Source organism: Sphaerodactylus townsendi, linkage group LG14 (genome assembly GCF_021028975.2).
Source record: "Sphaerodactylus townsendi isolate TG3544 linkage group LG14, MPM_Stown_v2.3, whole genome shotgun sequence".
In the NCBI taxonomy this organism is placed as follows: domain Eukaryota; kingdom Metazoa; phylum Chordata; class Lepidosauria; order Squamata; family Sphaerodactylidae; genus Sphaerodactylus; species Sphaerodactylus townsendi.
In genome coordinates this window covers 47980296-48006989 of record NC_059438.1, presented here as the reverse complement: position 1 = coordinate 48006989, position 26694 = coordinate 47980296, and the positions used below count along the sequence as shown (strand labels likewise).

The 26694-nt window shown below is 49.0% G+C and overlaps 1 protein-coding gene across 1 annotated transcript in view; it reads left to right on the top strand.

The window, feature by feature from the left end:
- Positions 1–8876: 8876 nt before the first annotated feature.
- Positions 8877–26694, top strand: part of ADAMTS16 (ADAM metallopeptidase with thrombospondin type 1 motif 16) — a 104376-nt gene continuing 86558 nt past the window's right edge. The window contains exons 1-3 of the mRNA XM_048516288.1: positions 8877–8933; positions 9198–9300; positions 13117–13436. Coding sequence (XP_048372245.1) covers positions 8877–8933; positions 9198–9300; positions 13117–13436 — 480 coding nt within the window. The remainder of the gene's footprint in view (positions 8934–9197; positions 9301–13116; positions 13437–26694) is intronic.

Below are 26694 nucleotides of genomic sequence, written 5' to 3'. Positions count from 1 at the left end.
TGCCTGCGCGTCTGTTCCTTGCTTGCTTACAAGCCCTTCGTTGCAATGCTTCCAGCTGCCTTCTTGCCCTTTCCCTGACAGGTGGGGTGATTCATGCAGAGGGAACACCCATTGCAATAGACACCAGGAGCATCACAGCTGTGCATGAGCATCCCCTGCATGCCCTCCCCTGACAGCACTGGGCAGCACATGTGCATGACAGAGCAGTCATCAGCGGGCAGGGGAAGGGCAGGCAAGCAGGCCGCAGAGGGGGCAAACACAAGGGGTATTCAGTGGCAATGGAGAAGGGGCGTACTGCCCACAGGGGCATGTGGTGTCATATGTCCCCGGGTGCACACCATCTAGACACGTGGGAGGGGGCGCCGGGCCCCAGCCAGGTCCTTGCCCCCTGCCTCTCCTGCGGCGCAGCCCCTGGCGGGCCCGAAGCTGGTGAGCATGGCCCCAGGACGGAGGGAGCTGTTGGGCGCCATGCTGCAGGAGAGGCTGGGCACAAGGACTCAGCCGGGCCAGGGGGCGCCATTTCAGTTCTTGCCCCATGAGCCACTGCAACGGGCCCTTCTGGAAGCCCTGGTCACCAACAGCTGCCCCACCTGCCTGGTACGTTTGGCATTATGACACGTACAACTAGGTATTTTAAATCATTTCCCAGAAAACACTGGAATCCTTTGGCTCTCCTTCATGGGGCTCTCACTGAAATGTCAATAATGCACAACCAGTCTTCCTGAACATCAGCTTGCCCTGTGTTGAATCTTGTGGGTCTGCCCCATTATGGAGACACTGCTTTAGGAGCAGCCGTGGGGCAGGATTAACCTCCTCGTGTATCTAATCTGGAGGAGCCGGGTTTGATTCCCAGCTCTGCCGCCTGAGCTGTGGAGGCTCATCTGGGGAATTCAGATTAGCCTGTGCACTCCCACACACGCCAGCTGGGTGACCTTGGGCTAGTCACAGCTTCTCGGAGCTCTCTCAGCCCCACCTACCTCACAGGGTGTTTGTTGTGAGGGGGGAAGGGCAAGGAGATTGTCAGCCCCCTTGAGTCTCCTGCAGGAGAGAAAGGGGGGATATAAATCCAAACTCTTCTTCTTCTTCTTACTCTGACAGAAGGAGCCATCCCTCAATGGAAGACACTCAGCCTCTTGAACCAAAGGAAGGCTGTTTTCCAGGATGCTACCCACAGTCACTAACTGAGCTTGTGGTTTGGCCAGATATGTAGGCCCAGGGAGAGGGTATAACATGGTATAGTGGTTAGAGATACTGATTGTGCCATTAAATGATAGAATTTGGTGTCACAAAATGTGGCCGTGGTTAGCTTTAAATGGGGCTAGTTAACAAACAGGTGCAGGATGGGTCTGTCAGTCTTTACTGCCCACAATACCTGAATGAAACCTCCATTTCCAGAGGCAGTATGTCTTTGAATAAGAGTTGCTGAGGGTGAAAGAGAGCGCGCATGTCTTGCTTGTCATCTTGGGAAGCATGTTAGGCTGATGGAGCCTTCGTCTAGCCCAGCAGAGATTTCCTCATGCTGGTGTCATGTAATAGTCGGAGTCTGGACTAGCATCTGGGAGTCCCACGTTTGAATCCATGCTCTTCCATGGAAGCTTGCTGGGTGACTTTGGGCCAGTCACCTTCTCAGCCTTGCCTACCTCACAGGGTTGTGACGAGGATAAAACAGAGACAAGGAGAATGGGGCAAGCTACTTTGGGTCACCCTAATGGAAAGAAAAATGGGGCGTAAAGTGAAGGAAATGAAAGTGTACTCTTCCACCGTGCCAAATTGGCACCAGAGACCATGAATACAAATTAAGGGAATAATCTGATCATGGCAGCATTTGAGGAGAGATTAATACAGAAAGATCCCAAAATCTAGGTAAATCATTGAATAAAGGGTGTGTGTGTGTAGATATATAGATGCAAAAAATGCTTGTTTTTCACACTGTCGTCACAATAACATCTTTAACAGAGTGATTGTGGCTATTGTATATTCATAATTGTTTATGTTGCCAAGAGAAGGCCCACGTCTCCTGGCCCCGCAGGACACACAAACACTGACTGAAATGCTCTTAGCTGCTCTTTCACCTTTGACACTGCAGTAAAAACTAATGAGCCGGCCCAAACGGTTTGGTTTTAACAGGTGAAGGAACTTTGTTTATGGAGTACAGCTCAGACCAGGAGACCTGATTTTACCATATCGTTTCTGGGTAAATGCTTCTTTCCCCTATAAGCTATTTGGGGACTGAAGTACTCAGACAGACTTGCAAGAGTATAACTGCGTGAAACACGCCAGATATTTTTTTTGTCTTCCTGTAATGTTTGACATTTGAAAGAGTTTGGGAACTTCACATTCTGCACAGGACCCCAGCTGGTGCTAGTCTGACCAAACATCTGAAGGAACCCATGTGATATAGTGGTTTAGAGCAGGTGGACTCTGATCTAGAGAATCGGTCGATTCCCCACGCTTCCTCACGAGCGGCAGACTCTTGCTTAGTGAACTGGGTTTGCTTCCTCACTCCTCCACATGAAGCCCGCTGGGCGACCTTGGGCTCACCACAGTTCTTTGGAACTCTCTCACCTCCTGCCTCATAACCGGTCTGTTGTGGGGAAAGGAAGGGAAAGGAATTGGTAGGTGGAGCGAGGGGAAGCTGCACCTGGGGCCCACGTGCCCCCTGCGCCCCTGCCGCAGTGCTGCCCGCCCCCGCCCCCGCCTCGGCCCGGCTACGCCTCCAACGCTGCTCTTTCTGGGGCATCACGCCCCCCCCGCCCTGTTGGCACTAAGCCAATTTGTGACTCCTTACAGGAGAGAAAAGCAAGATATGAATCCACAACTCTTCTCCTTCTAGGGGAGTGGTAAAGTTTGCTTTGACAGGATAATACAAAAGGCACACTGCCTCTCAAGGCCTGTTCTCTTCCTCCCACCTTTAGAGGTGTGGAAGGTAAGAAATGGAGAAGATGGAGCATTTTCTGGGCTGGCTCCTTGTCTTGCAAATATCCACTTCCTTGAGGCTCACCTGGCATCTGCCTTGTTACTTTTTTAGGCTCCCCACCAAAACAAGTCTTTTTGCCCAGGCTTTTAATCAGGGGTTTCCTCTTTCCAGTTGCTTGATGGTCTGCCTATATGGTCTGGGTATGTTTGAGGGATCATTTTATGCTATTTTCATGTCGCCCGACATGTTTAATGCCTTCTTTTTTTCATATTCACTTTTTGTTATTGCTTTAATTGTCAGCTACCTTATGCAAAATTCTGGAGAGACTGCAAACAGATCTTGTAAGCAAAGATTTGGTGATATGGGCCCCTTCCGCACATGCAGAATAATGCACTTTCAATCCACTTTCACAACTGTTTGCAAGTGGATTTGGCTATTCTACACGGTAAAATCCAGCTGCAAAGTGCACTGAAAGTGGATTGAAAGTGCATTATTCTGCATGTGCGGAAGGGGCTCACAGAGCTCTTATTGAAATGGGAGTACTTTCAATTGCAGGGGAAAGCCGTGGTGTGTTCCCATATTTTGAACTTACAACGAGACTTAGGAGGGGCGACCGGAAAGCCAGGTGGCAGAAGGACACGTGAAGCAGAAGAGAGTTGCCAACCTCGAGGTAGAGCCTGGTGTTTTCCCAGAGTTATGGCTGATCTCTAGACCACAGAGATCAGCTAGCCTGGATTCTGTGTTGATCGTGATGTGCCTAAGAGTCCCGTGTGTGCAGGTGTTCAGGGCTGTCAGGTCATTTTCCACTTCTTGTGACCCTGTGAATTCATGACCTCCAAAACATCCCATCCTTAACAGCCTTGCTCAGGCCTGGCAGGCTGAGGGCCATCACGGCTTCCTTGACTGAGTCAATCTGTCTCATGTTGGGCCTTCCGCTTTTCCTCCTGCTTTCCACTTTTCCTAGCATTATTGTTTTTTCCAATGACTCTTGGCCTCTCATAACATGACCAAAGGATGATAGCTTCAGTTTAGACATTCTAGCTTTTAGGCAAGGGTGTAACAAGGCAAACTGGAGCCCTGGGCAAAACCTGAGTTGGATCCCCCCCCCCCCCGAGCGGCCACCCCACCACAACCAAAACATTTTTTTTTGCACCAGGTCATTGGTGCCTTCAGGGGGTGCATTTTTAGACATATCACCACCAAAATTTCAGCGTATCATCAGGAGACTGTCCTGATGGCAATCCCCAAGCTTGGTGCAGTTTGGTTTAGGGGGCCAAAGTTATGGACCCTCAAAAGGGCAGCCCTTTGAGGGTCCATAACTTTGGCCTCCCTGAACCAAACTGCACCAAACCTGGGGCGTATCATTAGGGCAGTCTCCAGATGATACCCTGAAATTTTGGTGGTGATACATCCAAAAATGCGCCCCCTGCAGGAACATCCCAGAAATTTGCCCAAGAATCTTTGTTCTGCATTGAGTTTTCTGCATTGCTGTCAATGGGGGTCGCAGGCTGGGGGGGGCACATTTCTGAAGGCACAGTCTCAAAACTTTCAGGGTCTCATCATGAGACTGCCCTGATGATACCCCCCAGGTTTGGTGCAGTTTGGTTCAGGGGGGCCAAAGTTATGGACCCTCAAAACTGTAGCCCCCATCTCCTATTAGCTCCCATTTGAAACAATGGGGGATGGGGCACCCCCTTTGGGAGTCCATAACTTTGGACTCCCTGAACCAAACCTCACCAAACTTGGGGGTTAGCATAAGGACAGTCTCCTGGTGATACGCTGAAATTTTGGTACTGCTAGCTAGCCTAAAAACTGTGCCCCTGCAGGCCAAAAACGGAAAACCACTAAAAATACCCCAAAACGAACCCTGCATTTTTGGTTCCCCCTACAAGGTCAGGTTTTGTTTCCCCCTACATATTTTGGTTCCCCCTGTGCAGCTGCCCACCTTGCCCAATGGGCATTACGCCCCTGCTTTTAGGGAGAGTTCAGGCTTGATTTAATCTAGAGCTGACTGTTTTTTGTTTTTAGTGGTTTATGGTATCCATTAATCTGCTTGGACCAAAAACTAACCAGCCTGAGCTTTATACATTCTCTTCGATGCCTTCCCTTCTTTAGTGGTTAGGAACAGACCAAACAAGTGTCAGGATGGCTCTTCTCCGGTGATCGGAGAAGGGAGATCTGGCCATTAGTGTCAACTACTGTTGACTACTAGTGTCAACTACTAGAACCAGGGGGCATCCATTGAAAATGCTGGGGGGAAGAATTAGGACTAATAAAAGGAAACGCTTCTTCACGCTTCATTGGTGTTTGGAATATGCTGCCACAGGAGGTGGTGATGGCCACTCACCTGGATAGCTTTAAAAGGGCTTGGACAGATTTATGGAGGATAAGTTGATCTATGGCTACCAATCTTGATCCTCCTTGATCTGAGATTGCAAATGCCTTAACAGTCCAGGTGCTCGGGAGCAGCAGCAGAAGGTCCTTGCTTTCACCTCCGGCATGTGAGCTCCCAAAGGCACCTGGTGGGCCACTGCGAGTAGAAGAGCTGGACTAGATGGACTCTGGTCTGATCCAGCAGGCTAGTTCTTATGTTCTTATGTTCCCTCCCCGAATTATGGATTCCAGACCTTTTGCCACGTGGGTTAACCTCCTCTGGACCTGTATTGACAAGCTGGGATGGGTCCAGAGGAGGGCGACTAAAATGGTCAATGGTCTGAAATGCAAGCCTCGTGAGGAAAGGCTTAGGGAAGAAGAAGAAGAGTTTGGATTTATATCCCCCCTTTCTCTCCTGCAGGAGACTCAAAGGGGCTGACAATCTCCTTGCCCTTGCTCCCTCACAACAAACACCCTGTGAGGTAGGTGGGGCTGAGAGAGCTCCGAGAAGCTGTGACTAGCCCAAGGTCACCCAGCTGGCATGTGTGGGAGTGCACAGGCTAATCTGAATTCCCCAGATAAGCCACCACAGCTCAGGCAGCAGAGTGGAGAATCAAACCCGGTTCCTCCAGATTAGATACACGAGCTCTTAACCTCCTACACCACTGCTGCTCCAACCTGGAGGGACCTTTGGGGCATTAAAAGGGATGCTAGAAGAGCCGATGTTTAGAACTGGCTTCTTCTAGGGCTGGGTATGTTTAGTCTGGGGAAGAGAAGATGAAGGGGTGACATGGTAGCTGTGCTGAGATAGCTGAAGGGATGGAGCAAGCTTGTTTTCTGCTGCTCCAGAGGCTAGAACAAGGAGGAAAGGATTCAAGGTAGAGGAAAGAAGATTTCACCTAAACATCAGGAAGAACTTCCTAACAGCAAGGGCTGTTCAACAGTGGAATGCACTGCCTGGGGGCGGGGGGGGGGGGAGTCTCCTTCTTCGGAGATTTTTAAACAGAGGCTGGATGGCCATCTGTCAAGGATGCTTTGATAGTGTGTTCCTGCATGGCAGGGGGTTGGACTTGATGGCCCTTGGGGTCTCTTCCAACTCTACAATTCTATGATTCTCATACATCTTGTGACACTTTAAAGGGTTAAAAGGTTTTTATTCTAGCCGTCAGCTTCCAAGAAGCCAAATTTGCTTTGCCACAGATCACACAAAGCGGGTTGTAGTCAGAGGTGGGATCCAGCAGGTTCTCGCCGGTTCCCGAGAGTAGGTTACTAATTATTTGTGTGTGCCGAGAGGGGGTTACTCATTGGTGATTTTGCCACGTGATTTTTGCCTTTGTTACGCCCCTCCTCTCAGCCGTAGCGCACAGAACTTGAAGCAGTCTAGCAGGAGGTGCACCGGCGTGCGTGGCAGCCTGCGCGCATTCGTTTCTCACCCCAGGACCGGCGCAGCGGCTGCGTCCTTGCCACAGCCCCACCCAGGAATGCCCAACCCCTGGAATGCCCGGCCACGCCCACGTCGTGCCCCACCCAGCCCCATTGGCGCTATGCCACAGTTTGAATCCCACCACCAGGGGAACCTGTTACTAAAAATTTTGGGTCCCACCACTGGTTGTAGTCCACAAGAAAACTTAGGTTAGCATTAAATCTTATTAGTCTTCAAGGTGTCACTAGACTCTCTTACGTTCTTGTGTCTGGGAGGACTGAGCGATTGTTGACTCATTCAGAAAGCCAGTTGGGCCAAGTGGTCGGAGTGTCAGGCTAAGCTCTGAGAGATCCATGTCCAAATCTCCACTCTACCGAGAAGCTCGCTCGGGAACCTTCGACCAGGAGCTGCTTGAGGTAACTATCGGGGAGTAAACAAGTAAGAAAATGAACAGTTTTATTTACTGTATCCTCACTAGGCAGACATTTATATTTGGTTTTTAAAAAATGAACAGCAGTTCAAATGTCCATGAAGTGCAGGAAAGTGAGATTTAGTCCTCTATCTATTTAGATGGGAGACAAGGAGGAGGTGGGGACGGGAGAAGAAAAAACGGAGGACTCAAATCACAGGGGGTTTTTTTTTGTTTTTCACATCTGAGCTTGAAGAAAGGTTAGCCAAACAAGGTCAATTTTGACGGTAATATTAAGTTACTAAATCTGAATGGGAAGTCAAACTGAGAGAGAAAATTATCTGTATTAGATACTTAAAATTTTAGAAATACATTGGATAAATTAAGGTATTTATGTATCAAAAATGAAATTTTGTAATTGTAATGTTTTAACGATATTGAAATAAATAAACTTTATAAAAAAAGAAAGAAAGTGAGATTTAGTTTTGTAAAATTGCAGCATAATCAGAAAAATGCGGAGATCAGGCAGCGCGCTTGACATCAAACGGGGTTACCGTTTCTGTTATGTTAATGTGATTCCTCAAATCATGGCTGTCTGCCACCTTTGTACTTTGTAACCTGTAGATTGGGTCCAAGTGTCAGTTGGGCTGAGACACCCCCCCCCCCCCCCGCAGCCAGCCTGAGAATGAACAATTGTCACCTTTTTGTTTTGAACTGTTTTGCTTTGATGTTTTTGGGGACAGAAGGAAGAGGGGAGACCCGGGGGGACCTTTGGGGCATTAAAAGGGGATGCTAGAAGAGCCGATGTTTAGAACTGGCGAGGGGGGGGGGCGGGTCCCTTTTCTGAATGCTCATTAATCAGCTACCTGCAAGTAGAAAAGTAGTGCCTCAGGCTTCTTCTCCAAGTCAGCCTTCTGTGTGCTGTGGCACTCTGCCTCCTGCCACTTGGCCTTTAAAAAAGGGCATGCTCCCAAACGGAAGTCCGTTCTACCATCTCAGCCCTGACAAAAACATGTCTGCTGTACATCTAGGCAAGACTGGTGAAGAAGCAAGACACTCTGCTCCACTGAGTGGGGTGTACTGGTCAGAGCAGGGGTGGCCAACCTGTGGTGCTCCAGATGTTCATGGACTACAATTCTCATCAGCCTCTGCCAGGAATTTGCAGAGCCCTTCGTTAGAGCATCAGGCTGGGATCTAGAAGGCTGGAGTTCAAATCCCGCCCACTGTCACGGGCATGAGCCCCCTCTCTCTCAGCCTGACCCACCTCACAAGGATGATGTTTGAGGCTCAAAGGAGGCCTCATCGGTGCTTCCCTAAACTCCCTGGACGACGGGTGGGTGGGAAGAACCCCTCCATGAATCAAGGTGCCGGCCTGGACCAGAGACGTCTGTGCCCCTTGGGAAGAAAGCACAAACGGGGCCCCAAGAGAGCCCCCGGGGGATGTGGGGCGAGGGGGCAGCCGGCACTGCTGTCCTCCCCGCCAGTCTCCGGCCAAGGTCCCTACCTCACAGGGCTGTCGTGAAGCCCAGCGGAGCCCCGAGGCCCAGCCCTTGTCCTCAGGGGGCCGGAGCCCTTCCGGGGCTGCGGGCTGCGCCTGGGAGCGGCGCACCTGGCGCCCCCCCGCCCGGGCCGAGGCCGAGGCCGCCCCCTGAGCCGACCCCGCCCCTCCGCACGGCCCCGGCGAGGCGGCGGGGCTGGCGGGGCTGGCGGGGCCGGAGCCGGCGGGCGGGCGGGCGGGCGGGCGCGAGAGGAGGATGCGCGGCCCCGGCTGGGCGGCCCTGCTGCGCCTGGGGCTCCTGCTGCAGCTCCCGGTGGGTCCTCTGCGCGGCTGGCGGGGGGGGGGGGCGGGGGGTGGACTCCCACATCTGGACAGTCAAGATAGCGGAGCACGCGGCATTTCAGCCTCCCTCCCCCCCGCCTTACCTGCAGCTGTCTCTCCAGCCGTACCTGCCTGCTCCGCTTCTCCCAGAAGCCAGTGACCCGGCCCCCCCCCCCCCGGTGGCAGCTCCGTGTTCCCAGCCCGGGTTCGCCCCCTTTCTCTTCTTGACCTCTGGGCGCCTCTCTTCTTCCTGCAGGGCTCACCTGTGGCAGGTGCGGCGGCGGGGCCGGGCGATGCGAGGGGTCCCCTGCTGCCGTCCCCCTGGAGCGCGGAGCTGCTGCCCTTCCTCGAAGGTGGGGGTAAGTCGGCCGGCGTGGGGGAGGGGGGGGGAAGCATCGGCACAAGTGGTGGAGGGGGGGCTCTGGGGCTGACCTGGGCACGGAAAGGAGGCGCGCGGCGGCGGCGGCGGCGGCAGACCTGCAGGGCTGGCTCGAATGATAAGAAAGAAGCCCCTCCGGGCAGCCCCCAATCGCGGCAGGCTGGAAATGGGCGCCGGAGGTTTGAGGGAGCAGATTCAGATCCTTGCGCCTCACATGCTTCTTCGGCCTCAATATGTAAACTAGGGTTTACAGTCAATGGCCGTGCTGGCAGGGACTGATGGGAATTGTAGTCCATGAACATCTGGAGCAACATAAGTTGGCCACCCCTAATGTAAGCTATAGACTGCTAAACGTTGGGATTCTGAGCTGGTGCTTCCTGCAGTGCACCAATTTGGAAAGGAATCTGGCTTACTTGGAACTCCATCCCATTGAAACCGGTGGTGTGCAAATTGCAATAAGACATGTTGCAATAAGACTGGGGGTGGGGGGGGGGGGGCTGGGTTAAGATTCTGCAGAGGTTCAGAACGGTGCATTTGGCAGACAGATCCACTGATCAACCAGGATCCACTGTTACATCTTCCCTAGGCAACCTTCAACAGAGGTGGCAAGAAATAGAGGCTAAACTCCTAAATAAACACACTTAGAATTTGAGGAAAAACCCACTTTCTGTAGATGGTGATCCATATTTTTTATTAGAAAGATGCTTGTGGTGTAGTCCTAAACAGTTACATTCTTCTAAGTCACAGGTGTCAAACTTGCGGCCCTCCAGATGTTATGGACTACAGTTCCCATCATCCCCTGCCAGCACCATGCCGGCAGGGGATGATGGGAACTGTACTCCATAACATCTGGAGGGGCGCAAGTTTGACACCTATGTTCTAAGTCCAATGACACCTGTGGGCTTAAGGAGGGAGTAACTCTGTTTATGATGGCGAAGACAAACCACTTACATTTATTTGTTGATGTTTGTGAAGTGTGGTCGATATTTGACAAGGTTCAGCTTTTGGCCTGTTGTTGACAGATTTCCACATGCACATAATGCATGAAGCTAATCGTGGAGTGACTCCTTAAACCACACCAGTATATTTACCACTGGGCTTGCTTCCAGTTTCCCTAATCTGAGGTTACAACTTAAAACCTGACCGTAATAACTTAGTGGATGAGGAAATAACACCTACACACATTTGAGCTAGTGAATAACCGTTCCCTCTAGGGAGGTCTTGCAGCAGTCAAGAGACAAGCCAACGGGGACTTTGCTGTCTTGCAGACATCAAAACTGAGACTCATTAGCAAACTGAATGTTGTTAGATATATAAATCAACACAATTGTTTCCCATAATCCTGGCAAAAGGAAGTTTAACTTTTTATTAGGTACGTAAAACATCCAGATGTTTCATACCCTACTGGAACAATTCCATTCTATTCGCGTTAAGAAGAAACATTGGGAGATGTTGCAGTCGGCTGTCAGAAGGAACACTAGAGGGCGCTAGTGTGACCAATACTAGTCCCAGCATTCAAGGAGCAACTCCATTGACATTTACAGGGAACACTTCTCCTTAATTTTGTGCGGGTGTTTATTTAAGAGGTCGAATGGTAATAGCTAAGCATCCTAACAAATGCCGCTATTCTTTGTAAATTGGAACTCGATCTTGTATTCCCTGCCTTACAGCTGTGCATTTTCACCTCCCTGCTAGAATATCTAAAAGCTCCACTGCTCTTTACTATTTCTTTTGTATTCAAAAGACTTTTTCTTCTTTTGCAATTTTAGCTGCCATAACTGCTTTACCAAGGAAGAGAACAGGGTGGGTAGACAGAGAGAACTGGTGACCCTTTCCTCCCCGTTGTATTCTGGCTGGGAGTGGGGGCGTCATCCCTCGCTTCTTTTACCCCAGTATTGTCCTCACAAGGGCACCCATATTTTTTCCCTAGCAGGTGTAAATAGTGCTGATGGAGGGAGGATTTTCCAGCAAGAAAATGGCAGAATTGGAACAAGATTACAGCTTCTTGCCCTGCCCCCTTGATAGAACAGTCCTAGTGGGCAGATTTCCCAGCAGGGAAAATGAAATGTGATGCTCAATCCGGCTAGGGGTAGCCAACCTATGGTGCTCCAGATCTTCATGGACTACAATTCCCATGAGCTGCTGCCAGCATGGCCAATTTGGTCATGCTGGCAGGGGCTGATGGGTATTGTAGTCTGTGAACATCTGGCCACCACTTCCTTAGACTTAGCCTCATCTTTACACATCAGTGTTAAAGATTTCCCCATTGCTGCTACTGTCCATTTTGTGTTGTAGTTATCCTCATTTAAAGTGCTGGATAAATTCTAGGCTCACACTGATGAAAAGCTATTGTAATTTGGAGGAGGGGGATCACAGCTCATAAGTGCCCAAAGGCTGAGCTGCGTGTAAGTGAGACTGCTTTTGTAGTGGAGGGGCTCAACCATGGACTCTTAAGACCTCTTTAATGTTAAAGAGAATGGAGAAACCCTGGTTGGCTACTTCAAAGTGGAAGGTCTCTGGCCCACTGGTAGATCATCTCCGTGGCATCAGGTCCTAAGTTTAGACTCTAACTGAAAAGGTAGCCAGTGAAAAGGTAGCCAGTCCTGAGGTCCTGGTGAGCCCGTGCCAGTCAGAGTGGACAAAACTTCCCTCACCAGACCAAGGGTCAGACCAAGGGCGCTTCAGGTGGCTGCTTTCTCATTTCTTACTACCATTTGAACCAACCGAGGTTGCTATCCTAAGAAAGCTCTTCTGGGAACCAGATTCACTAAATAAGCCCTTTGGGGGAGGGTGGTATAAAAGTGGAATTAATAATAATAATAATAATAATAATAATAATAATAATAATAATAATAATAATAATAATAATAATAATAAAAATAGGACTTGCTTATGAGTGAAATGGCTTAGAATTCTTTCCGGACTCATTATTTTGGTTCCATAAAGGTGTTTTTTTAAAGTCACTATTTCTTGTAGCCTGACTTCATTTCTGCCACCGTCTCCTGACTAACACAGACCTGTGTGATTTTGTTTCACCATTTTAACAACTACACCCTGCTGCCTGTGAGCCAAGCAGTCCCCTGTTCCGATCCTGCCGTGCCATCAGTTCATTGAGTGCCCAAGAGAGGCCGCCCTCTTTCAGCTGCAACATGTCTGTTCTATAAATAATACCAATTGGGGTTAATTTTCTGGATCCCAAGCAGGCAAACCCGGTTGTAGTGGCCAGTTTGCCATCTGATGTGTGCAACGTGCCCCATGTGTTCAGCCTGAATCAGTCACTGCCACTGTATGTTAGAACATAAGAACATGAGAACAAGCCAGCTGGATCGGACCAGAGTCCATCTAGTCCAGCTCTCTGCTACTCGCAGTGGCCCACCAGGTGCCATTTGGAGCTCACCTGCAGGAGGTGAAAGCAATGGCCTTCTGCTGTTGCTGCTCCCGAGCACTGGTCTGCTAAGGCATTTGCAACCTCAGATCAAAGAGGATCAAGATTGGGAGCCATAGATCGACTTCTCCTCCATAAATCTGTCCAAGCCCCTTTTAAAGCTATCCAGGTTAGTGGCCATCACCACCTCCTGTGGCAGCATATTCCAAACACCAATCACACGTTGCGTGAAGAAGTGTTTCCTTTTAATAGTCCGAATTCTTCCCCCCAGCATTTTCAATGGATGCCCCCTGGTTCTAGTATTGTGAGAATAGTATGTTCTGACTAGTATGTTCTGGTATGTTCTAGTATGTTCTAGTATGTTCTAGTATGTTCTATATGTTTTGACTCAATATATGTTATGGATTGCAGAGTATGACATTGTGACTGCGTACGAGGTAGACCAGCATGGGGATTATATCAGCCATGCGGTTGCGCACCACGAGAGGAGGAAGAGGTCAGAGGGAGGAAGCAACTCACTCCACCTGCGTTTCCAGGGATTTGGCCGCGACTTCCAACTCAACCTGAAGTCTTCTAATTTCCTTGTTGCCCCAGGATTTACAATACAGACACTGGGCAAAGGGAAAACCAAGTCAGTACAGCCCTACCCGGTGGAAGAGTTTTGCTTTTATCAAGGTGTCCTGCGACTGCACAAAAATTCATCCGTAGCACTTTCAACTTGTGGAGGCTTGGTAAGTGAAGTGTGTAACAAGTACCCTGTTTCCCCGAATATAAGACATCCCCTGAAAATAAGACGTAGTAGAGGTTTTGCTGAAGTGCGAAATATAAGGCATCCCCCGAAAGTAAGATGTAGCAAAGTTTTTGTTTGGAAGCATGCCCGACCAACAGAACACAGAAAAACAAGACATGCCCTGGAAATAAGACAGAGCGCATCTTTGGGAGCAAAAATTAACATAAGACACTGTCTTATATTCGGGGAAACACGGGTATTGTAACCTGTGATCTAGATTTTTAAAAAAACGGTTATCAGATCTCATATGCAGCAAAAATGTAAGTGGAAAGGAGAGACGGGTTCCTGCTCAGGCAAAACTTCTGAGCGGCCTTCCACGTTCTGTTTTGAGGCGTGCACTGAAAACACTTCCCCAGGGATAACGTGTGTCCAGCAAATGCATTTCGAACATCTCATGTGTGAACCAGTCTTGTACATTTCATATGTGCACATAATATACATTCATAAGAATGTGTTATTTATTGTCGGAGGCTTTCACGGCCAGAATCACTGGGGTGCTGTGTGGTTTCCAGGCTGTATGGCCGTGTTCTAGTAGCATTTTCTCCTGACATTTCACCTGCATCTGTGGCTGGCATCTTCAGAGGATCTGATGGTAGTAAAGCAAGTGGAGTACAGATACCTGTGGAACGTCCAGAGTGGGAGAAAGAACCATTTGCCTGTAAATAAGTGCAAAGGGTGCAGTTAGCAAGCTTGATTTGTATGTGTTGGGTGGGATCCACCCATTTTAGCATGTGAGTAACCATGAAGATAGCATAATCAATTAGTGAGGGCATCTGCATTGTAGTAGCCTGGCCTTTAGATCCCTTTGACTGCTTACTGCCTGGAGACATCCTTTGTCTGGGTGGTGTTCATTAGCCACTGTCTTGATTCTAGAGTTTTTCAACACTGGCAGCCAAATTGTGTTCATTTTCATGGTTTCTTTCTTTCTGTTGAAATAGTCCATGTGCTTGTGGATTTCAATGGCTTCTCTATGTAGTCTGACATAGTGGCTGTCAGAGTGGTCCAGAATTTCGGTGTTTTCAAATAATATTCTGTGCCCAGCTTGGTTTACCACTTGTTCTGCTATTGCTCATTTTTCCAGCTGAATTAGTTTGCAGTGCCTTTCATGTTCTTTGATTCATGTCTGGGCACTGAGTTTGGTGGTCCCTATGTAGACTTTTTCACAGACTGTGGACTGTAGACATGCTGGCAGGGGCTGATGGGAATTGTAGTCTGTGAACATCTGGAGCGCTGTACGTTGGCCACTCCTGCTCTAGGTTGCTGGCACAGCTGCCCAGGAATCAAGCAGAGAAATGCCCCTCTAGTTACCTGGTTCCTGAGGCTACTTGACAGAAATGTCCGGGGTTCAACCTGTGACCTTCTTCATGCACAACAGGTGCCTCTCCTGTCAGCCCGTCTCCGGTGGTTCCGTGCACTGAACGATGGCTGCCGTCCCAAACCGGCCATTTTCAGACTTTCTACTTTAAAGGGATACTTTCCCAACTGTCTTGTGCCCAATGACCTCCTACAGTGGCCAGTGGAGATTGAAAGACCCTCCCCGTATCTGCTTATTAATCATACCCATTTAAAAACAATCATGACCACATTTTGTGGCTGCAAATTCTATCACTTATTTGCATATTTAATGAAGTAATTTTTGTGTCTGTCCAGAAACTGTGAGCGCCACCCTGACCAGGTGGCTCTGAATACTACCATTAAGAAAGGGGAAGGAATTTCTCTTTCTCTGCATTGTATATTTTATAACCCTCTATGGTGATTCCCCTGCATCAGCCCCTGTATATGACTGTACACAAGATCTTGTCAAGGCATGCATTTTTATTTCTGGACAACTGCAGCATTGGTGTGAGGTCTCGGAACCATAAGCCAACAAACAGACTCGAGGGGTATTGATCAGTAGTGTTTGTTGTTGAGGTAACGGCGCACCCAAGCTTGGCAAAGGCAGTGCTGACAAACCTGACCTTTGCCAGCCCCTTCATTCCGCGTTGTAAACCCCCCCTCCCATTTTCCCAAGAAGTCATGAAAGACAGAAAAAACAGTCCCTGGAGCTGAGGCTTCCCAATGTCGGCAGCAGATAGCAAGAGAGAGCCACCTGGCTTCCTGCCCCACGAGATAACAGATGCAATTATTCCTCTCATGGGACCAGAGGAAGCTTAGTTATCTACAAAGCGTGTGAAGCCATAAAGTAAGGATCAAGGAAAGAACGCCCCAAATGGCAAGGGTTACATATATCTTTTAGCAGCATTGGTTTGTTGTTTTAAATGGTTACATTGATTCAGGAATGCATCTCCATCACATAGAAGAAGAAGAAGAAGGAGAAGAAGGAGAAGAAGGAGAAGAAGAAGGAGAAGGAGGAGGAGAAGGAGGAGGAGGAGGAGGAGAAGGAGGAGGAGAAGGAGAAGGAGGAGGAGAAGGAGTAGTAGTAGTAGTAATTTGGATTTATATCCCCCCCTTTCTCTCCTGCAGGAGACTCAAAGGGGCTGACAATCTCCTTGCCCTTCCCCCCTCACAACAAACACCCTGTGAGGTGGGTGGGGCTGAGAGAGCACCGAGAAGCTGTGACTAGCCCAAGGTCACCCAGCTGGCATGTGTGGGAGTGCACAGGCTAATCGGAATTCCCCAGATAAGCCTCCACAGCTCAGGCAGCAGAGCTAGGAATCAAACCCGGTTCCTCCAGATTAGATACACGAGCTCTTAACCTCCTACATAGATACTATCCCCCTGACAACTGGTCACCAGTTTTTGCATGCACAAATCACATACTTCAGAAAGAACAGTTGTATTATCACCCCACAGGGTCAAGTCTCACACTTTATCTGCAAAGCATGAGAAACAGCAGCATTGAATGTATTCGTATGGATTGACTATACCAGGAGGTACTGAAACAGGTTCTTGAACCATCTTGTGCACATCTTTCAAATTCTGAGAAAGGGTAGCAGCTGCTCTTCCAGTGTGGCTGCCGTGGGGCCATATTGGAAGTCTCAGAACGTTGGGAGGTCCCAAGCCAAGTGTCAAGCTATGGCTGAGGCGTCGTCTTGTGAACTGGCACGCTGAAGACCAGATGGTGATGGCTCCAGAGCTCTAAAGTATCTCAGAGGAGGAGGGGAGCCGGGGTTGGCTTTTTGGGAGCAAAGTGTTGCCTTTGGGTTCAGCTCCCAAAGAAAGGGGGGTGTTTTCTCCCTGAGTGGCCACGGAGAGAGCGAGGCTTCCAAGCCCAGAAATGCAACTCCAGCCAAGCTGAGGGTGGGTGATTGTAAGACAGTGGTGGCGAACCTATGGCACGGGTGCCAGAGGTGGCACTCGGAGCCCTCTCTGTGGGCACACGCACACAGAGTTCGTCATGTGGGGGGCGGAAAATCACCCCCCTCCCCCCCACACACATATCTAGGCTGGCCTGGGCCACTGAGCACGACGGGCCTGGTGCCTGTGCTCCGGGTGGCTGCTGCCCAAGGGGGGGGGGGGCGCAGAGGAGGCAGAGATGCTAGAGAGGCACAGAGCGGTGCGCACGGGACTTGCTGGTGGCTAGAGCAGACTGGCTCCTGCTCGAGCGGGTGAGGCGGAGGAAGAGGGAGCCAACCTTTTTTTTCTAAATTCAGGTTAAATTGCTGGGTTGGCACTTTGAGATAAATAAGTGGGTTTTGGGTTGCAATTTGGGCACTCGGTCTCAAAAAGGTTCACCATCACTGCTATAAGACAACGGTCTGGCATGAGCTCAGCCAGCAGGTAGAGAGTGACAGGCTGCGCCATATTTTTAACTGTTTCCAAAATCTATTTAAGAAATAGTCCTCAAATAGAGGACGTACAAGTCGTTAAACGGATAAGAACAAATATTTTCTCTGTTCGGCTCATTCCGCACATGCAGAATAATGCACTTTCAAACTGCTTTCAGTGGTCTTTGAAGCTGTGCGGAATGGCAAAATCCACTTGCAAACAGTTGTGAAAGTGGTTTGAAAACGCATTATTTTGCGTGTGCAGAAGGGGCCTTCCATTCGTTATCCTCTGACTTTCTCCCCAAATTCAAGAAGGGAGTGAGCCCTTGCAATCACAGAGGTGGCTCAGGTGGGGAAATACCTGGAGATTTGGGGGGTGGAACCTGAAGAGGGCAGGGTTTGGGGAGGGAGGGGCTTCAAAGGGGTATAATAACATTCCAAAGCAGCCATTTTTCTCAGGTGAACTGATGACAGTTGACCTTCCGGCACCATCTGGGGGTGGTCACCATGTTGGGAATCCCTCCAGTGGGTCAAGAACTTCCTATTGGTGTCTACGGGTGCTATACTGGCCCTTTGGCGGGCAGTAAGAAGGGAAAATATTTGAAGCTCTAGCTAGATGGACCAAAATCTGTGATGGATTTTGGTTGTGATGGGCCAAAAGTTGTGCATACCTTGTGTATTAACCAGAGGTGGGATCCAGCAGGTTCTCACCAGTTCCCGAGAGTGGGTTACTAATTATTGGTGTGTGCCGAGAGGGGGCTACTTATTGGGTCTGCTTTTCCGTTAGAAATTCCATTAGGTCCAAAACTCATAAAGTCCTGTTGTTTCCTATGTGGCTGGTTAGCGAAGGTAGAAAACGGGATAATTCTCCCTGTTGGGCTGTTTTAAAAACATTTTTTATAAATATGGTAAAGTTCCTTGTTTAAGGAAAGTCTCCTTCTTTTGATTTCTAGAAACAAAATTTGAAAGTATTAAGTATTTGACAGGCAGTCAATTAGAGGAGAAGTCGTTGTTTCTGTTGGCAGCAGACGATAGGACTTGCTGTGATGAGTTTAAATTATGGACAGAAAGAGACCAGCTGGAAATTAGGAACTTTTTTTTACAGTAAGAGTTTTTCAGTAACAGAGAAACTATTAATGCCCCACCCCCGGAATGCCCGGCCACGCCCCCGTCGTGCCCCGCCCAGCCCCATTGGCGCTATGCCACTGTTTGAATCCCACCACCATCGGAACCTGTTACTAAAATTTTTGGATCCCACCACTGGTATTAACATCAGTCCAGAGAGTGAGAACTGCTTGTAAACCGCCCATGTGCAGATGCAGTTGTAGACATGTGTTAGTTCCAACAGTGTGACATTTGGAGGGACCCTCAGTCTACCTGCCAGGGGCATTGGCTGGCCGCGATGAATATTTGTGTGTTGACACTGGTAGATCTGGGAAGCTGATATAAATGTCCAGCTGAGGAAGCCCTGCAAACGTTTCCATTGAATGACAGTTCTGTTTTGCTTTGGAATGAACCTGGTGTGTATCAGTTCCTGCATCAGTAGGACGTGCTCTCCTTTCTTTTGGCCTAAATGCCTGTCCACGCCCAAAGTTTCCTTTGGGACTTCATGGGTTCTTTACTCAATCTAAAGCGGTCGTTGTTGCAGATAATTTGGACCATACTGCAACCACCTTTTGTACAATAGCAGTTTGTTGTGGCCACCGTGGATTTAGAAACTGGGGTCTTTGTTTTGGCCCAGCCGGCCTTCTGAAAGGAAGCTTCTTAAAAACTCTGAGGTGTTTCAGATTCCTGTGATGACCAGTCGAGACATCATTTGTGGACCTTTGAGCTTTTTCCCCAGAGACCTCCCCTTGCTTGATGTTTCTTCTTTATACATTTCATTGAATTTAAGTAAGAGAACGCCAGATGACGTCAGTGTACAAAGGAATGGATTCCTTCTGAGGGCCAAGTGAGGGTGGGAAATGAACGCCAGTCCTGATATCCTCTTGATGGTGTCATTGAGATATACATTTTAAAAAGCCATTCATAACTCACTTATAACCTGCCAGGACTTCAGGATCAGCCAAATGGCTTGATTCGGTTCCAACAGTGAATTCAGTCCTCTCATTCTCAAACTAGGTGTGGATTTGGAATCCAGAATGAATTCTGCAGTCCATTCCAGTCACACCTGGGGAGGTCTAGTGTGGCCCCAACACACGTGATGTGAGAACCAGAAGTGTGGTGAACGTGGCCAGGCCACGTGGGGCTTCATCTGGCATAGACTGTGCCTGCAAGACAGAGATGTTCTGTGAGGCATATGGCTGAGGGCAGCTGTGGCTGGAGATGGAAACGGGCCCACCTCTTTTTCTTCCCCCCGCCTCTGCTCTTCATTTGGGCTTTGGTCTCGCCTAGTTGCACTTTTGCATGGCTGCCAGTTCAGACCATCCTCCAGATAGGATATGGGAATATTGTAGATACTCTGGTAATTGTATAGAAATGTGACTATTTTAGTGAGATTTTAATGACATTTAGATAGATAGATAGATAGATAGATAGATAGATAGATAGATAGATAGATAGATAGATAGATAGATAGATAGATAGATAGATAGATAGATAGATAGATAGATAGATAGATAGATAGATAGATCGATCGATCGATCGATCGATCGATCGGTAGGTAAGTAGGTAAGTAGGTAAGTAGTTAGAGGATAGAGGGATAGATAATTAAAGCTATAAATGTGATTAAAACCTCACTAAAATAATAGCATTTCTATACAATTACACACACACATACATACATACATATACACATATACATATACATATACATATATATACATGTTTGGGTGAGATGGGATGGGATGGGTTGGGAAGGAAAGGGAGGGGAGGGGAGAAGGTAGGGAGAGGGAAGGGGGCCCGGCGTCTGGTCATGGTCCATCCACCCTGGGGGAAGAGAAGGGGGAAGGGAGAGGCTGCATCTCCTCATGGCCCCACACCCTGGGGGAAGGGAGGGGCCCATCATCTAATCAAGGCCCACCCACCCTATGGAAGGGGAAAGGAAGAGGGAGCCCAGCATCTGGTCAAGGGGGAGGAGAGGGAGGGAGGGTGGGAGGGGAGGGGGTCCAGCATCCGGTTGTGGCCCACCCACCCTGGGAGAAGGGTAAGGAGGGAGAGGGGATATATAGTGGTGCCGTATCTTGATGTGAGCCACTCTGAGCCCAGTTTGCTGGGGGAGGGTGCGCTATAAATACTTTTTTCATTCAGAACAGAAATGCAGCGGATCCTGGGTTAGCACCAACAATGCATGACAGAGAGGACAATGCATTTAAGCTCAGTTCCCTTTGTGCAAGCAATTTGGGTGGATACACATCAGTGAATGCAACAACATATTCCGCTTTAACAATTTTAAGGGGAATGTCTGCAAAGCTATGACTTCACAATTAGAGAAGCTGTAATATGCACATATTTGTGTTATCGTAACTTTGCAGACATTCCCAAACTGTGGCATAGTGCGAATGGGTCTGGGTGGGGCACGATGGGGGCGTAGCCGGGCATTCCAGGGGTGGGGAATTCCTGGGCGGGTCTGTGGCAAAGACGCAGTTGCTGCGCCGGTCCTTGGGTGGGAAACGAATGCACGCAGGCGCAGGCTGCCACGCATGCTGGTGCACCTCCTGCTAGACTGCTTCAAGTTCTGCGCGCTACTGCTGAGAGGAGGGGCGTAACTAAGGCAAAAATCACGTGGCAAAATCACCCATTAGTAACCCCCATCAGCACACACAAATAATTAGTAACCTACTCTCGGGAACCTGTGAGAACCTGCTGGATCCCACCTCTGGACATTCCTCTCATAACAAAAAAAGAGGAAAAAGGATCGCTAGGCAGAACAAAATTTATCTACTTTTTACAGCAAAATCATGCACGGATGAGCTGAAAGCAGAGGAAATGTCTGTGAAAAAGCTTCTCCAAATGGCAGAGGCAGGAGAATCCGCGCAGCAGCACCCAAAATGGCAGGCTCAACTCTGAAATTGACCAGCGGGGGCGGGGGGAGAGAACCATGTTGGCTGGCAATGCTTGGGTTCTCCGCACTGTGGGAACACAAAAAGCCAAAACGTATCTTTTTAAAAGGTCTGCAGGACATTTTATTTCTGCTATGCAACAAGAACTGGAGTTCATGTTAAGCTTGAGCAATACCGAAAAAAATTGGTAACATTTGGAGTTGGCTTTATTGGGCTTTAAAATTATTGTTAAAGCTGAATAAACCAAATACCTGATTGAGAGAGTTGGAGCAGCTTCAGGGATTTCTGGAGGACACATCGGCACTCAGTCCCTTCCAGTCTGGCTTCCATGCTGGGCATGGGACAGAGACTGTCCTCGTCGCCATCACAGATATATTCCGCATGCAGCTCAACCATGGCGGATCGGCGCTGCTGGCATTATTAGACGTTACTGCAGCGTTTGATGTGGTTGATCATGACCTTTTCGTCCACCGCCTGGCTGTTTCCGGGGTACGGGGCATCGTCCTTCAGTGGATTGCCTCGTTTCTCCATGACAGGGGTCAGCAGGTGTGGCGTGGGGACCAGGCCTCCCAAAGGTGCCCGCTAGACTGCGGGGTGCCCCAGGGGGCCTTATTATCCCCACTCTTGTTTAACATCTACATGCGACCCCTCGCTCAGCTGGTGTGGAGTTTTGGGCCATCAATATGCTGATGACACCCAGCTCATTCTGATGATGGAGAGGGGGACGACCTCGACCCCTGCGGCTTTACAGCATTGTTTGGAAGTGGTCACTGGTTGGTTGAAGTAGAGCAGGTTAAAACTTAATCGATTGAAGACGGAGGTCCTTTGACTAGGCCGCGGTGGGGGACATGGGGATTTTCAGCCGCCGGTACTGGAGGGGGTCCCTTTAACCCCCACTCCCTTGGCCTGCACCCTGGGGGTCCGCCTGAACTCTTTCCTTTCTATGGAGAGCCAGGTGGCCCATGTTACCCAGGTTGCCTTTTCCCATCTTTCTCAGGTCTGACGGCTGGCCCGCTACCTCTCCCAGGCCGACCTGGCCACTGTGATCCATGCAACGGTCACCTCCAGGTTGGACTATTGTAACTCGCTCTACGCGGGCCTTTCCTTGCGGCTGATCTGGAAACTGAAACTGGTCCATAATGCGGCGGCGCGACTTCTGGTGGGTGGTTCCTTTAGAGAACATATCACCCCCGTGTTGCACCGTCTGCACTGGCCTCCAGTAGAATTCCGGATCGTTTTCAAGGTATTGGTGTTAACCTTTAAGGCCCTTTGTGGCCTGGGGCCCTCATACCTTCGTGACTGTCTCACCCCATATGTCCCAGGTCAGCCTCTGCGATCTGCAGAGGCCAACTTACTGACAGTTCCCTGCCCCTCCATGATGCGGCTGGCCTCTCTCCTCGCCAGGGCTTTTACGGCCCTGGCCCTGGCCTGGTGGAACACTCTTCCTCCAGCTGTCCGGGCCCTGCGGGACCTTAGTGAATTCCACAGGGCCTGTAAACCGAATTGTTCCACCGGGCCTTTGGGGAGGCTGACTGTGAATTCCCTGCCCCCTCTGATGCGTCCGTGTTGTTTGTTAGGCCATCTTTGGCTCTGCCGTTATAACATCTATTCTGCATTGTCAGTCCCCTCCCGGCCTTGGGATTGGGCGCCACCTCTATTATCAAGTGGGTTTGTTAATGCTGCTGTGTTTTCTAGAGTTTTAAATCACGGATTTTTATTTAATTATTTATTATGTATTATTATTCTATCCACTGTTTTATTGTACACCGCCCAGAGCCCTTCGGGGGTGGGCAATTTATTAAATCAAATAAATTAACAACAACAACAACAAAACCAAATATTTTCGTTTTTTTCAAAAAAAGTCCAAAAAAATTATGGTTCGTTTGAATTTTTAGGCAATTTTTTAGTGTTAAGAACATAAGAACATAAGAAAGAGCCTGCTGGATCAGACCAGAGTCCATCTAGTCCAGCTCTCTGCTACTCGCAGTGGCCCACCAGGTGCCTTTGGGAGCTCACATGCAGGAGGTGAAAGCAATGGCCTTCTGTGGCTGCTGCTCCTGAGCACCTGGTCTGCAGTCTCAGATCAAGGAGGATCAAGATGGGTAGCCATAGATCGACTTCTCCTCCATAAATCTGTCCAAGCCCTTTTTAAAGCGATCCAGGTTAGTGGCCATCACCTCCTCCCGTGGCAGCATATTCCAAACACCAATCACACGTTGCGTGAAGAAGTGTTTCCTTTTATTAGTCCTAATTCTTCCCCCCAGCATTTTCAATGGATGCCCCCTGGTTCTAGTATTGTGAGAAAGAGAGAACAATTTCTCTCTGTCGACATTTTCTACCCCATGCATAATTTTATAGACTTCAATCATATCCCCCCTCAGACGTCTCCTCTCCAAACTAAAGAGTCCCAAACGCTGCAGCCTCTCCTCATAAGGAAGGTGCTCCAATCCTTCAATCATCCTGGTTGCCCGTCTCTGCACTTTTTCTATCTCTTCGATATCCTTTTTGAGATGTGGCGACCAGAACTGAACACAGTACTCCAAGTGCGGTTGCACCACTGCTTTATATAAGGGCATGACAATCCTTGCAGTTTTATTATCAACTCCTTTCCTAATTATCTCCAGCATATAGTTTGTCTTTTTCACAGCTGCCATGCATTGAGTTGACATTCCCATGGAACTATCAACTAACACACCCAAATCCCTTTCCTGGTCTGTGACTGATAGCACTGACTCCTGTAGTGTGTATGTGAAGTTTGGTTTTTTTGCCCCTATGTGCATCACTTTACATTTTCAGTAGGCAGGCCTAAGGGTTAAATAAGAACACAAAAAAGTGTTCTTATTTCTCAGATGGGTTCCATGACTTCATTTAATTTTGGATTGAAATTTTATCAGAAAAAAATACTTTGTGCTGTGTCCTGCTCCTGTGGAAAGGACAGAGGGAAAAGACAATTATTTTCATTTAGTGCAAGCAGACAACTAGGATAGTTGCAGTGGTGGGATCCAAAAATTTTAGTAACAGGTTCCCATGGTGGTGGGATTCAAACAGTGGCGTAGCGCCAATGGGGCTGGGCGGGGCACGACGGGGGCGTGGCCGGGCATTCCGGGGGCGGGGCATTAATAATTTCTCTGTTACTGAAAAACTCTTACTGTAAAAAAAAGTTCCTAATTTCCAGCTGGTATCTTTCTGTCCATATAGCAAGTCCTATCATCTACTGCCAACAGAAACAACTACTTCTCCTCTAATTGACTGCCCGTCAAATACTTAATACTTTCAAATACTTAATTTTGTTTCTAGAAATCAAAAGAAGGATACTTTCCTGAAACAAGGAACTTTACCATATTTCTAAAACATGTTTTTAAAACAGCCCAACAGGGAGAATTATCCCGTTTTCTACCTTCGCTAACCAGCCACATAGGAAACAACAGGACTTCATGATTTTTGGACCGAATGGAATTTCTAACGGAAAAGCAGACCCAGTTAGTAACCCCCTCTCGGCACACACAAATAATTAGTAACCCCCTCCCGGGAACTGGTGAGAACCGGCTGGATCCCACCTCTGGGTGGTTGTCTTAGTCCTTTCCATTGCCGCAAGGACTGTTGCGCACGTGGACATCATCTGTGAGATCTCTCCTGACAAGACCAATCTGGAAATGATTCTTCTTCCCCAGCCAGAGTTCAGGCAACTGGAATTTGGATTTTAGATCTGAATTCCAGTTGGGGAAGAGTCAGTTTCGTTACGTGAGAAGTTTTTTTTGACCCACAACTTCTGGAGAACATAAGAGAATGTTACTCACTGTGACATGTCGTCAGCGTTGTGTTATATTCTGTAAGTTGATATAGCAACACACACCCATACAAAACAAATTGAGAAGCTTTCTTTTAGTTTGGAGACCCAGAAATCTGTTAGACACTCGACCCCGAGGGCAGGTGAGCCTTTGGCCTCACAGGAGGAAACATAAAATCATAACAGTTAGTCATGGAAAACTCCTATTAGCTCATCCAGCCTCTTTCTTTGCCAGACAAGAGCCGTTTCCTTTGCTACAGTTTGTAGCATCGTGACCAGTTTGATTTAATACTCTCCAATGAACAGGCAGCTGCCATTCCCCCGGCACTTAATATGAAAGAAGAAGAAGAGGAAGAGGAAGAGGAAGAAGAAGAAGAAGAAGAAGAGTTTGGATTTATATCCCCCCTTTCTCTCCTGCAGGAGACTCAAAGGGGCTGACAATCTCCTTGCCCTTCCCCCCTCACAACAAACACCCTGTGAGGTGGGCGGGGCTGAGAGAGCTCCGAGAAGCTGTGACTAGCCCAAGGTCACCCAGCTGGCGTGTGTGGGAGTGCCCAGGCTAATCTGAATTCCCCAGATAAGCCTCCACAGCTCAGGCGGCAGAGCTGGGAATCAAACCCGGTTCCTCCAGATTAGATACACGAGCTCTTAACCTCCTACGCCACTGCGGGTGACCAAAATGGTAAAAGGTCTGGAATCCACGCCCTATGAGTAGAGACTTAGGGAGCCGGGTATGTTCAGTTTGGCAAAGAGATGGGGCAACATGCTAGCCATGTTCAAAAATTTGAAGGGTTGTCATGTTGAAGAGGGAACAAGCTTGTTTTCTGCTGCTCCAGAGACTAGGACTAGGAGTAATGGTTTCAAGGTGCAGGAAAAGAGACTCCCCTTCCTGACCGTCAGGGCTGTTTGACAGTGGAATGCACTACCTTGGAGTGTGGTGGAGTCTCCTTCTTTGGAGATTTTTAAACAGAGGCTGGATGGCCATCTGTCAGGGGTGCTTTGATTGTGTGTTCCTGCATTGCAGGGGGTTGGACTTGATGGCCCTTGTGGTCTCTTCCAACTCTATGGTCCTTTCTGCATGGGCCATATACGGCGCCCTGGGGACAGCAAAAACGCCGTCCCCAGGGAGCTGTTCGCACAGGAGGTCACCCAGCTGGCGTGTGTGGGAGTGCCCAGGCTAATCTGAATTTCCCAGATAAGCCTCCACAGCTCAGGCGGCAGAGCTGGGAATCAAACTCGGTTCCTCCAGATTAGATACAGCTAGATTAGAGACAGCCATACTATTGGGAAATGTTTCTTGAGGCTTGTTTTTTCCCTTGAGTGGAACTGCGGCATCTCTTAGGCCAAACAGGACTCCTGCTGAAAATGCCAGAGCAGCATCTGGTACTCCCTCTATAATGCCTCATGCAGCTTTCCAAAGATGGGAATGTAGGGAAACCGGCCTCTGGGAGACACCTGGGGGTCCCCTGGAATTACACCCGATTTGCAGACTGCAGAGATCAGTTCCCTTTCAGAAAATGTGGGGGGGGGCTCTGTGGCATGACCCTCCTCTGATGCCCCATCCTCCTGAGGCTCCGCCCCCAGATCTCCAGGAGTTTCCCAAGCTGGAGCTGGCAATCTACACTCTCCATCCCCCACCAGCAACCCTATTTGAATGGCAGTGGTGTAGCTACAAGGGGGTGGGGGGGCATTGCACCGGGTGCG